At 49.6% G+C, this 13467-nt stretch overlaps 1 protein-coding gene across 1 annotated transcript; it reads right to left on the bottom strand.

Moving 5' to 3' along the window:
• Positions 1 to 401: 401 nt before the first annotated feature.
• Positions 402 to 7667, bottom strand: LPCAT4 (lysophosphatidylcholine acyltransferase 4). The gene is made up of 14 exons (XM_036887589.2): positions 7535 to 7667; positions 6144 to 6286; positions 5585 to 5805; positions 5101 to 5213; positions 4921 to 4981; positions 4584 to 4642; positions 4367 to 4401; positions 3836 to 3890; positions 3626 to 3708; positions 3254 to 3379; positions 2743 to 2875; positions 1493 to 1591; positions 1015 to 1171; positions 402 to 751 (listed from the first exon to the last, which is right to left on the bottom strand). Exons 1-14 carry the CDS (start codon positions 7646 to 7648, stop codon positions 597 to 599), a joined length of 1554 nt encoding a protein of 517 aa, XP_036743484.2. The 5' UTR covers positions 7649 to 7667; the 3' UTR covers positions 402 to 596.
• Between the last annotated feature and the right edge of the window lie 5800 nt (positions 7668 to 13467).

Raw genomic sequence — 13467 nt, 5'->3', positions numbered from 1 at the left:
AACCCTCCTGTGGAACTGTTCTGTGCTGCACGGAGGAGGCTGGGCTCCACTGACTGACACAGCTCTCTGCTCCTGGTATGGGAGGGGAAATTATTCTCAGTAGATTAAATATGAAATGGTAGTTAGCTATTTTTTAATCTCTAATTGAGGACAGAACAAGAGGGAATAGGCTGAAAAGCGGTTCATGAGCAAGCCTGTCAAAATGAGCTGCTGTAGGATATGACAGTAGGAGGGGGGAGATGAGACTGCGTGATTACTGGGCAGGAAGAGGCCTATCCAGCTGGAAGTGAGGATTCATGCAGCTGCGGTTATGAGGACTGACCTTGGGAACCCTCAGGATTCAACCAACCATTCACTCATTTCCTTCCCAGCTGATGATACTGGCAACATGACTCAACATCACTTTTTTAAATAGATATAGATATATATTTATATATAAAATAGTTTCTTACATTAAAAAAAAGGAAAATCAACTTAAAAAACAAAACAACAATAACAAAAACCAAGCAGGAGCAGAGATGGGCTTGAGGCCTGGGACGCACCCCCGGTGCTGCCCTGAGTCTGCAGGCTGGATGCAAGCGGGGTGGCTGAGGTGCTCAGTCGCCCTTCTGCTTGGGCACGGGCACAGCCCCGTTGGCCAGAGCACTGGGGCTGCCTGGGGACGAAGCATTCAGTATCTGGGAGGGACGCAGGTAGGTGCTGAAGAGCTTCCTGTGGAGTGGGTCACGGAGGGAGAAGTCCTGGAACTGCCCTGGAAGGACAGGAGTGAGATGGGGATGAGAAAAATGGTCTGGAAAAGAGGGGAAGAGGGTTCCCCTACTCTTTTCTCAGAATTGCTATGTCCAAGCCCTCTCATCTCTGCTTCACTTCTCAGAGCCAAGCTTCTGTCCTCTCTGCCTTCCCAGCCAGCTCCTCCCAGCCCTGCCGCTGCCCCCAAGGCTGCCTCTCAGGTGTTCTGACCCCCAGCACTGGCCACCAGCCCAGTGCCCACATGGCCGGAAGGCGCTGACTCACAGAGGGAGAGGCCTTGGCAGGCTCCCGCCTGGCACAGCTCAGCATGCAAAGTTGCGGCAGCAGGGCGGGGTGACCCCAGCAGCAGGTGCAGGATGGCGCTGAAGCCATCTTTGTACAGCAGGCGGCTGGGGTCCTCTGACTGCTCCTTGGCAAAGAGCTGGGAGAGAAAAGGGACGTGAGTCAAGCCACTGCCTTGTGCCACTGCCCCTCAGGTTTGCCCAACAAGCTGTTTCTAAGAGTGCAAAGCACAGGGCCTCTCCACACCCCTGGGCCCTTTGTGCAGAATGTGAACTTTATAGCTGTGGTCCTCTTCCTGTTCCCAATGAGGCCTCAACATAGAGACACGTGGCTATGAAGCTTAGATTGTGGCACTGGGGTGGCCAGCACCTACTTTCTAGAAGATACTGGGAACAGCACATCCCAAAGGTCTCCGCGTGGGGTAAGCAGAGCCACATGTGCCCCTCCAATCTCCTGATACCTCGAAGGCCAGGCGCGTCAGCTCCTCCAGGCTCCTGCCCCCATCCAGAGCTGCCAACGCAAGGGCCACATCTCGGAAGTCCACTAAACCCCTGGCATCCTGGAGAGTAAAAAAGAAACCAGGGAAATGTGACGACCACCCCTGGCTTCTCCCTCTTCCTCCATGGCAGGCATGAGGGTGAACCCTAGGTCTGCTTTCCTCAGAGCTATGAACCCTGAGATCTCTTGGGTAATGTGTTTGCTCAAGCTATACCTTCCAGTCACCTGGTGACAAAACGTCCCTACAATGGAATCTCCTAGGGATGTTAGGGAAGCCCTCATGAATGCTGAATTTGATGGCCCTCATGGCCCTCAAGCTAGAAAAACTGGTTCTGTCTGACTGCCTATGTGGAGGAACTGGTCCAGCAGACTGAAAGGGGGCTACTGGCATAATTTCTTAGAAGAAAAGCCCGAGGAGGATGCATGCTGTAACGACACTGAGGGACCTTGGCATTCGTATTTTGGTTGTTCTGCTACAGACTAAGTGGAAAAGCTCTCACCAGGGACAGTCTGATCCAATCTGAGGAACCAACACACCCAGGTTACTCTGTCCCTTTGGAGGACGTTGAGATCCACTGTGGGCACCTTAGATCACAAAGAGCTCCATGGGATCACTGGTGGTTGTTTGTGAACATTAAAAATCTTCTGGGATTATTTTAATTGGACAGAAAAACTTGGTTAAGTCCCAGGAAATATATAGTTTGCCAAGATTGTTGAGAAAGTTCAGGAATCCCCCAGAGAAACTGTGGAATTAAAAAAAAACTTGCCTAAGGATTGCAAATTACTTCTGGGTCTCAAACTCAGACCTGTCTGGCATTGTCTTCTCTGTGTCTTCTTCCCACTTAACCTTCATGATTTTTCTCTGAAACCTCACATTGTGCCCCACAAGGTCATGACTCCCTATCTGCCAATCTCTAACATGGCTTCAGAAATTCGGACCTCACTGACTATTTCTCCATCATTCCCCACAAAGGTTAAATATTGCTCTTCAATGCACTGAATACTCTCTTAAGAAATGAATCCCCCAATGCACCTGAGAAGATGGCCATTTAACAACAGATGCCAGGATTACCTATTAGAATATACAGCACAGACTCCAAATTGGCCATCCAAGCAACTGACATGACCACTCAGACACCACTCTTAAATTCCGAGCCGTCAGCCTGGAGAGCAAGCCTTCGGCTCTGCCCGCTTGTGTCCCAGCTCCTTTACCTGCTGGAAGTAGCTAAAGGCACCAGCCACCGTCTGGGGATCGGAAAGCTGTAGTTGCCTGGCAAACTCTTCCTGGCTGATCATTCGACTCCGGCCTGGCTCTGCTCCAGTGTCCACACAGCCAGGGGACAGCCTGCATTAGAATTGTTGGAAGGCAGAGAGCTGACTCAGTTTCTTGAAGGACACAGCACCCAGCAGGACTGTGGCCCCAGCCCCAAGAGTTCTTCCAGCATAAACACAGCTGGCATTTTCCTAAGATGTACTCTGACTCATAGTCCCTTGAGAGTCAGTTCTCTTTTTTTCACTGAGGTCATTACATATCTTGCCTTTTCTTTTTCCCTCCTTCCTGTAATTCTTTTTCCCTCCTTCCGGTAATTCTGTTATCTTAAAAAATTCCTCTATCTTCCCATCTTTTTTTTTTTTTGAAGCCTTTCCTTCTTCCTTCCCACCTGTCCCTTTCCTCCTTTTCTCTTGGGGACACTGTCCACACCCTCATCTCAAGGTCACTTACCCAGCCTTGCGGAGAACCTTCCCCAGTTCCCAGAGCTGTGGCTCCAGCGCCACCTTCAGCCGGCCCACCACAATCACAGGCAAGCTGCCTACAAACTCACATTCGGTGGCTGGGATGCCCAGGGCCCTGCCACAAGGAGAGATGGGAGGGAGGGGATGAGGCAGAAAGATCTTCTGAAGGCTCACTACTGGCTTGTCTTTTTACTAGGGAAAGGGCTGGTTCCTTTAACCAGCTCCCTTCAGCCTTAGCCATTCAAAGCCCCCACCCCCCACTGCCAACTGCCCCATCTTCGGCCTTAGGACCTCAGACCCTTGCTTCGGTGGTTCCTCCACCCAGTGGTATCTACCCCCAGAAATAGTGTGGGCCACTCACTGTGCCATAACTCTCTGGACGTTGTGGGCATAGAGAGTGGGGTCCCTGCTCTCCTCTGGGCTGGGGTGGTACACGGGGAGAAACTGAAACACACATGCACACATACACACTTCTTACCAGGGCCTCAAAGCTAGGGCTGACCATTCCCAACCTTTTCCCAAAGCTTCAGGGCTCAGATGTCCATTTTCCTACCCACCCACGGGGTCATACCTCCACGTCCACGATGCTGCAGGGCTGAGAGGCTGTGAGCCAGAGAACTTTGAGTCTAAAAGAAGAGAGACCTCAGATACTCACCAATGTCCGACTATGGACTCGCTGCGATTGCCCCAACCCCCAGGACAGTGCGGGGACCAGAAAGAAGGCGGGGAAGGAGAGGTGCTGCAGAGGCAGGCCTGAGAAAGGGCTGCAGGCGAGAGGAGGCTACAGCAGCTGGGCAAAGGCGAGAGGCAGGCCCATGTGGTGGTTCTGAGGGGGCAACTGAGGGACAAAATCACTAAGAAACTCAAAAGTAAGGAAAAAGAAGCTACAATCACAGGAGGAATGATTCAGTGAATAGCTGAAAGCACTTCCAGATTTTATGGAGAGATCAGAACAAAACCAAGGGAAACTGGCTTCCCTTTCTCTAGAGTTCTCTGTCAGAGCCAGAGGGTCATTCACCTTGTCTGGAGATCAGAAGATGGGGCCAGGAATTCTCTGAGGGACCCTGCTCCCCACCCTCACCCCAGGAACACCAGAACTCACACTCCAGGGCCCCTCCACGCCCAGCTGGTGGTGTCCTACAGGAGGAGCAGAGGTGAGGGGAGAAAAGGCATTACTCTTCTTCCGGGAATGGGCCCACCCCATCAGCAGAAGCCCTGAACCCGTTCCTGCTCCACCTCCACACCCCACCACGACACTCAGGTTTTCACCAATTCCCATTTCGTGTGGATTTGTGCCCCCGTCCCCGAGTCAGACTCACCAGATTGTTGGGGTAGCGGATGAGGACAGGCTGCACAGGCACCCCTGCGATGAAGGCTCCTAAATCCCATTTCCACCCCCACCCCCCAGGCAGAGGTTAGTGCATAGAGGGAACTAGAGGCATGAAGTGTAGGGTCTTGGGCAGTTGTGAAATGAGACCTGGCCTGGTGCCGTTTCATTTACAATTGTCTCTATGACTCCTAGAGTCTTTTCAGTGTCAGCTGGAGGCTCCGTCTCCCCCCAACCCTGCCTCCACCTCCTGGGTTTTTCCTGAGTCCCTCTCCAAATCCGGGGCTCCTTTTTCCTATAGCCTTCCTACCCAGTGTTGCTTTATTCACCTGGTTTGAATTTAAGCAAGGCCTTCTTGTTGGAACAGGTGCCCTCAGGAAAGAATAGTACCTGGGGAAAACACCAAGGGGCCAGAATGAGGTAGGGCAGGCTGAAGAGAACCAGCCAAGGGAGGAGAAGCCTCTTTGGGAGCACACGGAAGGGGAGGAGATCTGAACCCCCTTACCCACCTGGGGCCACTTGCCTCCTGAGGTAGCCCGCCTTCGGACCTCCTCCACCACTCTGCGCCGAGAAGCTGGGTCATGCCGGGATACTAGGATGGCTTGGTTGAAGCGAAGAAGGGCTGGGGTCCGGAGAGGATACAAGGTGTCAGTTGGCTCCTACCTGGGGGGTATTAATATCTGTGGCCTCCCCTTCCTCCACAGAGATGTTTCGCAGTTATCTCTCTGACTCTGGGATGCTCCTTTTATTGTACATTGTCCTTTTAAGGAACAGACCAGAGCCCCTTCTAACGCCTTCTCTAAGCCCCAGCCCTCAAAGTCAGAGGCTGGTTCACAAATGGCATTGATCTGCATCTCACTTGCCAGCATCAGTCAGTATTCCCTCTAATTTCTATCTCCAGGAGGCCAGGTCTTCTCTCCAGAGTATCTCTGACTCCTGTCTTTTCGCCCAGAGTTGTTCTCTCTCCCCCTCACACGTCTTAAACTGTCTCACCTCCGATGACAGGCACCGAAAGGTTCTCAGCTCGGGACACAACCTTGGGTAGGTCACAGGGCAGCAGAACAATGGGGTCAAAGAAAGTAGAGTGGGGAGCGGCAACAAGAACAGGCGCTTGAAGGCGGGAGGCTCGCTGGCCTCGAACTCGAATCCGAAGGAAGCCCAGTAGGAAAAAGAGCAGGCGGCTGAGGCCGAGCACCCCATTGTGGCACACAGTCCTGCAGGGCAAGGCTGGCTGTCAGTGCAGGCAGAGATCCTCACCCTCACTCACCCCCATGCTTAGGGACCCAGGAAAGCAGGTGTTCTTCTTTTGCCCTCTATTACTGGGGCCAAGGGGCTGAAGTCTCTGTGGCTACTTCGGGACATAGTGGGGTGCACCACGTAACGGCTGAGGTCCTGGCACCAGGTCAGAGCCTGGCTAACCCCTCTCACCTCCCCAGACTGGGTAGGAGAGCTTCAGAAGCCTCCCTCCTCTTTCTATCAAAGAGGGAGTGGAATGAACAGCATCAAAAAGAAGTGAGCAGTGGGGCCTCTCGGGTCTGATTCCCCCACTTACTTCCTCCATCCTGAAACTGGCTCCTGAAGCTGCTCCTCAGTCAGACCAGCTACTTGAAGCCAGGCAAAGGGCCAGAGGAGAAAGAGGACTACGAAGGCCAGGAGCACTCGGATGGGGGCCAGCAGTGCCCCCAGCAGGCAGAACTGTGAAGAGCGGGAGAGAATGCCACTGCAGGGCGAGGAGGCCGCCCTCCCCAGCTCCCCCTCTCCAACGAGGGGCCCAGGAGAAGACAGCCATCAGCCCCTGTAGACCTGGAAACAGGTGGTGTGGGCACAGGAGACGGGGCTAGAATCCAAGGTGCGATGAAGATACCAATGAGGGCAAGAGAATAAAGATTAATAGGATCAGGGACCTCATTTTCCTGTCTTTCAATTGGTCCCCACAACACGTACATAACTGAGCGTCACAAAATGCATCTAGCTGCTAATTAGATTTAATGATAACCCCCGAAAAACAAGCCCAGCACACTGCTCGACGTAAAGTGCCTGTGGAGACAGGTCCTCGTCCCCCAAGCCCCATTCCATAAATAGCTCCCATGTCCCTGGGAAGCCAGGGGCACAGTTCTTCCCACTTTGGGCCTGGGAGTCAGAGGGGTGAAAACACACGGAGAGGTCCACTTTTCGGGCCGCACGCCAGTCTCTAGTTCTGCCCAACAGCGCTCCCCTAGTACGGGAGGATGAGAGAAAGAGGAGCTCGGCCCTGCTCGGCAGCGTGGGGGTTGCCAGGAGCCAGGGTGACTAGGGGCTGCCCGGGGGACAGCGCAGGTAAACAAATGGGGCCCCAGGAGCCCGCCTCAGGGGAGGTGATGGCAGCCAACCTTGGACACTCCCTTTCCATACCACTCCCCAGTTCCCCTAGGCTGATGCAGGCCCTCCACTTCCTGTAGCCAACCTGCTTCTCAGCTTCCCTCCCCCAAACCAGGAGACGCTGCAGTGCGAAGAGACAAAGTGAAAAGAGGTGTTGGGGAGGCACAGGGGCGCAGGCTCCGCGTCCACAAACCTCCTCCCTTTAATTCAGAGCCTCGTTGAAGCGCTCAGCACGCCCCCGCCCCCACCCCCGGCCTTCCACAGCCTTCACCTCCATCCTAGCAGTGGCCTTCGCAGGATGTAATCCGCATTCCCAGTAAGCTCCATCTCCCCTATCCCTGCGTCCCCTGCAGCCCTCCATCCTTTCCCAGTCAATTCTTCCACACCTTCGGTCTCGTGTATCGCCTAAACCTGCAGGGCAACTCGCGCAAACCCCGCCGCCCCCACGTGCGCTTCCACTGACTCCCGCCCCGCAAGCCTCTCACCCACCGCCTTTCCGGATCTCCATCCCCATCTTTGCCAGGACTATAAACGGCCTTTTTCCGATCCCCCCGAGTTCTCGCAACGCCCCCGCCCACACGCTACCTTAATCCTCTGGAGGCGAGAGAGATGTAACTCATGCACGAAGGGGTTGGGGGGCGCTGGGGGTCCGGAGGTGGGGTCGAGGGGGGCCCAGTCACCCGGACTTCTCTGGCTCATCGCGGCGGGAGAAGGTGGGAGGGAGGGCGCCCCGGCCCCGGCCCCGGCCCCGGGCCCCGCTCTGCAGAGTAGGGGCTGCTGCAACGGCGGCGGCGGCGGCACTCAGGACCCGGCCCCGCCTGGAGGCGGGGGGCGGGGAGCGGGCGGAGCGGCAGGCCCGCGTAGTCAGGGAGACGGCCGAGGGGCGGGGCTTGCAGGGCCCCAGTCGCTCTGCTCCCCGCCGCGGCGCCCGCAGCCCCTCCGGCCATTGTTCTGCGGCGGCCGGATGCCGCGGTGCCGCGTTAGCCTGCAGGCTGTCCCGGGCCCGGCCCTGCGGCGTTCCTCTCCCAAGACCCGGCAGCCCCCTCTCTCCGCAGTCCTCCGGCTCGGGCGGGTTCGGGGCCGCGGGGTGGGCGCGGAGCCGAGATCGCGCTATGACCCCGCCCGCACGTGGAGGTCACCCCGCGAGCACAGATCAGGGTGGGGCCTCGGGCGGACGGGGAAAGAAGGGCGGGTGCTGCAGCTGGGGGGCGAGGCGGGGACGGCAGTCCCCTCCCCGTGGGCTCTCTGTCCCAGCCCCCCTCTCCTCGTCCGCCTACCACTTTTCCTTCCAGGCCGCGGCGGCGGCATTCCCCGAGGTTCTGAGACGCTCACGCCCTCTGGCGGCCGCGCTGCGCCTCACACCGTGCCTGCGCTAGGCAGGGCCACCTGTTTTTGTGGGGGGATTCCTGGGGTCCGCGAGGCGCCAGCGCCTTCGCGACGCGGGCCCTTGTGCCTCCCATGAGTCGGACAGGGCCTGGCTGGGGAGGGACAGTGGGAACCCTGAAAGCTGGGGTGACCCTGGTAGCAGCCGTCTTTTTCCGCCTGGTTTCTCGTTTCTCTCCACTGTCAGTGAGAGGACAAAGCAACTACCAAACTCTACTAGAAAACTCATGAACTGGCCAGTCCCTGGATGTCAGGGAATTGGGTCGACTTTGTGATCCGCAGCAAATAATGCAAGAAAAATAATACTCATGACAGAAAAGGGGTAAGAGCCTCATTGCGTGTGGAAGAAGCTGCCTTCAGTTCCTCTTGTTTTCGTTCTCACTTCTGCATCCCTCAGCTGCAGTCTCATGAGGGTCATGGGAGCAATGGAAGATCAATGGGCGGCCGGATCATTAGATACCATTAATCTTTTATTGGAAGGGGAGCCAGGCAGAAGCCAGAAGACCTCTACTTCTATCTAGACCCTCTTCCCTTCCTGCGCCATACTTTACTCTTATACACCTGCCTATATTCTTAAGAGAGCAGTCAGCATTCTCAGAAATAAAGGGGTATCCTAGTCGAGAATTATTTACTTAGGTTCTCAGAAAAGATTCAATAGCACTTTTTTTTTTACCTACTATTAAAAATAATTTCCAGCTTTGAGAAACTATTGACATGTAACATGTAAGTTTAAGGTGTACGATGTGCTGATTAGATAGATACATGTATATCTTCTATCTACTATTTAAGGAAGCACAGGTTTCTGTATATCTTAGGTTTTGCAAGGTAGCTCCAGTTTTTTAAATAATTTCTTTTCCTTCCATTAAGGCAATTCATTAAATGCATAATTAGGAATAATTTGCTTTATGCCTTTAATATTAATGTAATTATCTATAACCATAACAGGAGGTGTAGGTTTCTATTCTTCCATCATTTGTTTTGTTCTTATTCTATATGTCTTGCAATATTCTTGTTCCTTATTACTCCCTGTCATGTTACTCATTGTCTCAGATTTCTTCTATGACTGCAGTGCAATCTCAGTCTTTGTGGCAGTTTTAGTATTTAAATACTTTAAATAAGTCTTCATTTTTGCTAAAATGTCCTCCAAATGTAGTTGCTTATTGTCACATAATATTTCTTTGCTTTTTGCCTTTCTACTCTCTCTGCCTTTTTCTAATTTACACACTAGTATTACTCATTCTGCCAGTGCTAGACTGATGGGTGGGAGATTTTGTTACAAGACCCACCCAAGTTCAGCTGCTCATCGTTTGAAAGGCCGAAACTTGAGAGACCAGGAAAAGGAAGGGCTGCTTTATTCAGGAAGCCAGCAATCTGGGATGGTGAACTAGTGTCCCAAGACCATCTCCAAAGGGTGGTTCAAAGTGAGTATTTTAAAAAGGAACTTCATAGAATCAAGGTGTCTCCAGCAGACTCGCTGGTGTCAAGGAGACTACTTTGAAATTGCCTTGAGAAAAGAATGTTCTTATATGCAGTTTCTAGTGGACTCTGGATGAATTCTTGAAACTCGTGAAACAGGGCAACATGGAGGGAGAGGTTTAGTTTCTTAGCTTGTTTCAAAATAGAGTGAGTTTGGCTTGGTCAGAGCCTCCAACAGTTTGACACATTTTGTCTTTTGTGTAGAGTAACTCTATGGGATTTGTAGTGGACATGTTGGTCCTTTGTTCCTTTTCCTCCTTAACAGAGCCCTGATGTAGTTCAGATATCTAGCTGTGCCACACACCCATTTGCCTCAGGGCAGCCAGGGTGGGGGGACCCCTCTGAGGTAATCCTCTTCTCCTGTCAGTGACTGATTTGGAATGGACATGTGACCCTGAGGAGGACACATGAAGGGAGGTCCTCTGAGGAGCTTCTGGAAAGTTTCCTCACTCTTGATGAGAATGCCTAACACATTAACCCTCTCTATTTATCCTCTGGGTGTTTCTGAATGTGACACCTATGACTGCTGGAGTCATCTTGCTGCTCCTGTGAGGTTCAACCACCACTTAGAATGGCAGAGAGGTGAGATACAAAGAATATGGGCCTTTGATGACAGAATTGAGCCTCTGAACAAACCAAATTGAACTCTGAAGTACTTCTGGAATTTCTGTTATGTGAGAAATAAATTTCCTTGCTCATCAAGCCAGTCCTAGTCAGAGATTCAATTATATGCAAAAAAACTCCGCTGTATTAGTTTTCTGTTGCTGTGTAACAAATTGTCATAAAATTAGCAGCTTAAAAGAGCCCCTATTTAATATCACAGTTTCTCTAGGTCAGAAGTCCAGACACAGCTTAGCTAGTGTTGTAGGAGGTGGACAGCAGACATGAGCAGGAAGGGGGTTGGGGACTTTGGCCAGTGTTTACATTTGGTTAGATGCTTGTTTATGTTTTAAATATGCTGTGTAAACTGTTCTCGGGGATGTGGGGAGGGAGGGCACAGATAACAGACCTGCCGAAATTGACTAGGTTAGTTCCAACATGGAGAACTTGACCCTGACTTCACTTCAAAGTAAAAATCAGACCCTTGGCACCACGCCAATTCTGAGAAAGACCATCTAAGGACAAAAAGAGGGTGCCACACTATTTCCCAGAAGTCCCTTCCCTATTCTGAGAAAACCCCACCTAACCCAATGAATATACCACCCTTGCTTAAACTCCAGTTAAAAGACCACCCAACCCAAACCTCACCATAGTGTCTGTCTCTGGAGCACACCTGCACTTCCTCCTTGAGGGTGTACTTTGCTTTATGAAACTACTCTTTGCTTTTACCTGCATGACCTGCTCATGAATTCTTTGGATCAGAATCAAGAACCCCTCCTCAGTTTGAGGTCATCTCACCTAGTGTGCAGGGAGATCTCCATGGATTAAACTGCCTGACAACATTTTGGCAACCACAAGTACTATTTATTTATTTTTATTTTTATTTTATTTTATTTTATTATTATCAAATGTTCACCACAGTGGTTCAACAGTCATCTTCCCCCTCCCACCAACCCCACCTACTCCCCTCCCTCTTGATAACAACTAATCACATCTCACTGTTTATGAGTCTAATCTATTTTGTACCTTCTGTTTTGCTTTGTTTGTATGTTCCACAGATAAGTGAAATCATAGGGTATTTGTCTTTCTCCAACAGTTCTGTTTTACCAAGCATAATACCCTCTAGGTCCATCCATGGTATTGCACATAGCAGGATTTCTTTTTATGGCTGAATAATATTCCATTGTGTATATGTACCACATCCCCTTTATCCATTCATCTACTGATGAACACTTAGGTTGCTTCCATATCTTGGCTATTGCAAACAGTGTGGCAATAAACATAAGGGTGCATATATCTTTTCAAATCAGGGATTTTGTTCTCTTGGGATAAATTTCTAGGAGTTTTGTTTTGGGGGAATTTTATGATTACCAATTCGATTTCATTGCTGGTAACTGGTCTGTTCAGATTTTTTGTCTCTTCCTGGGGTTCATCATGGAAGGTTGTGTTTTTCTAGGAACTTGTCCATTTCTTCAAAGTTGTCCAATTTATTAGCATATGGTTTTTCATAGTATTCTCTATAATTCTGTGTATTTGTGTGGTAACTGTTGTGATTATTCCTTCTTCATTTGTGATTCTGTTTAGGTGTACACTCTGTTTTTTCCTTGATAAGTTTGGCTAGGTGTTTATCTATTTTGTTTATTTTCTCAAAGGACCAGCTTCTGGTTGCATTGATTTTTTCTATTGTTCTATTCTTCTCTATTTTATTTATTTCTGGTCTGATCTTCATTATGTCCCTCTTTCAACCAACTTTGTGTTTCATTTGTCTTCTTTTTCTAGTTTCTTTAACTGTGATTTTAGACTGTTTATTTGGGATTGTTCTTGTTTCTTGAGGTAAGCCTGTATCGCTATGTACTTTCCTCTTAGAACTGTCTTGGTTGACTCCCACAGATTGTGGGTTGTTGTGTTTTGTTTTCACTTGTCTCCATGTATTGCTTGATCCCTGTATCAACTTGTTCATTCATCCATTGATTATTTAGAAGCATGTTGTTTAGACTCCAGGTTTGTGGGTCTTTTTGTTTTCTTTCTGTAATTTATTTCTAGTTTCATACCACTGTGGTCAAGAAGCTGATTGATACATTTTCAATCTTTTTGAATTTATTGAAAGGCTCTTCTTGTGGCCTAGTATGTGATCTATTCTGGAGAACATCCCATGTGCACTTAAAACAAATGTGTATCCTGCTCCTTTTGGGTGGAGTGTTCTGTGGATATCGGTTAAGTCTAATTGATCTAATGTAGTGTTCAGTGCATCTGCTTCCTTATGTATTTTCTATCCAGCTGATCTGTCTATTGATGTGAGTGGTGTGTTAAAGTCTCTTAAAATGAATGTGTTGCAATCTGTTTCCCCCTTGAATTCTGTTAGTATTTGTTTTGCATATTTAGGTGCTCCTATGTTGGGTGCATAGATACTTAAAATGGTTATATCCTCTTGTTGGACTGATCCTTTATCATTATGTAATGTCCTTCTTTGTCTCTTGTTAATTTCTTTGTTTTGAAATCTATTTTGTCTGATGTAAGTACTGTTAATCCAGCTTTTCTCTCCCTATTATTTGCATGGAATATCGTTTTCCATCCCTTCACTTTTAGTCTGTGTATGTCTTTGGGTCTGAAATGAGTCTCCTGTAGGCAGCATATAGATGGGTCTTGTTTCCTTATTCATTCTGCAACTCTATGCATTTTGATTGGTGCATTCAGTCCATTTACATTTAAGGTGATTATTGATAGATATGTACTTATTGCCATTTTATTAATTGTTTTTTGTCTATTTTTTATAGTTCCTCTCTCTTCCTTTCTTCCTTTCTCTTCCTTTCTTCCTCTCTTACATGCTTCACTTTTTATTGATGGTTTTCTTTAGTGTTGAAATTGGATTTCTCTCTTCTTTTTTAATTAATTTATTTGTGTGTGTGCGTATTCATTGTAGGCTTTAGTTTTGTGGTTATGAAAGGTTCAAGGATAGCTTCTTTACTATGTAATAGTCTATCTTAATTTTGCTGATTACTCTATTTCAAACACAATCTGAAGGTACTTTTTTTCCTTCTTCTTTGTCTTCGTCCTTCACA

Source organism: Manis pentadactyla, chromosome 11 (genome assembly GCF_030020395.1).
Source record: "Manis pentadactyla isolate mManPen7 chromosome 11, mManPen7.hap1, whole genome shotgun sequence".
Taxonomy (NCBI): Eukaryota; Metazoa; Chordata; class Mammalia; order Pholidota; family Manidae; genus Manis; species Manis pentadactyla.
The sequence above is the reverse complement of the archived record's forward strand: the minus strand, read 5'-3'. Positions and strand labels throughout refer to the sequence as shown.

Bases quoted from the DNA above. Each gene is read 5' to 3' on its own strand.
- LPCAT4 (XM_036887589.2), bottom strand. From the start codon at position 7,648: ATGAGCCAGAGAAGTCCGGGTGACTGGGCCCCCCTCGACCCCACCTCC. The intron at 4,982-5,100 runs GTGGGTAAGGGG...TGTTTTCCCCAG, and splicing joins CAGGAGGCAAGTGGCCCCAG to GTACTATTCTTTCCTGAGGG. The intron at 1,172-1,492 runs GTATCAGGAGAT...TTTCTCTCCCAG, and splicing joins TGACGCGCCTGGCCTTCGAG to CTCTTTGCCAAGGAGCAGTC.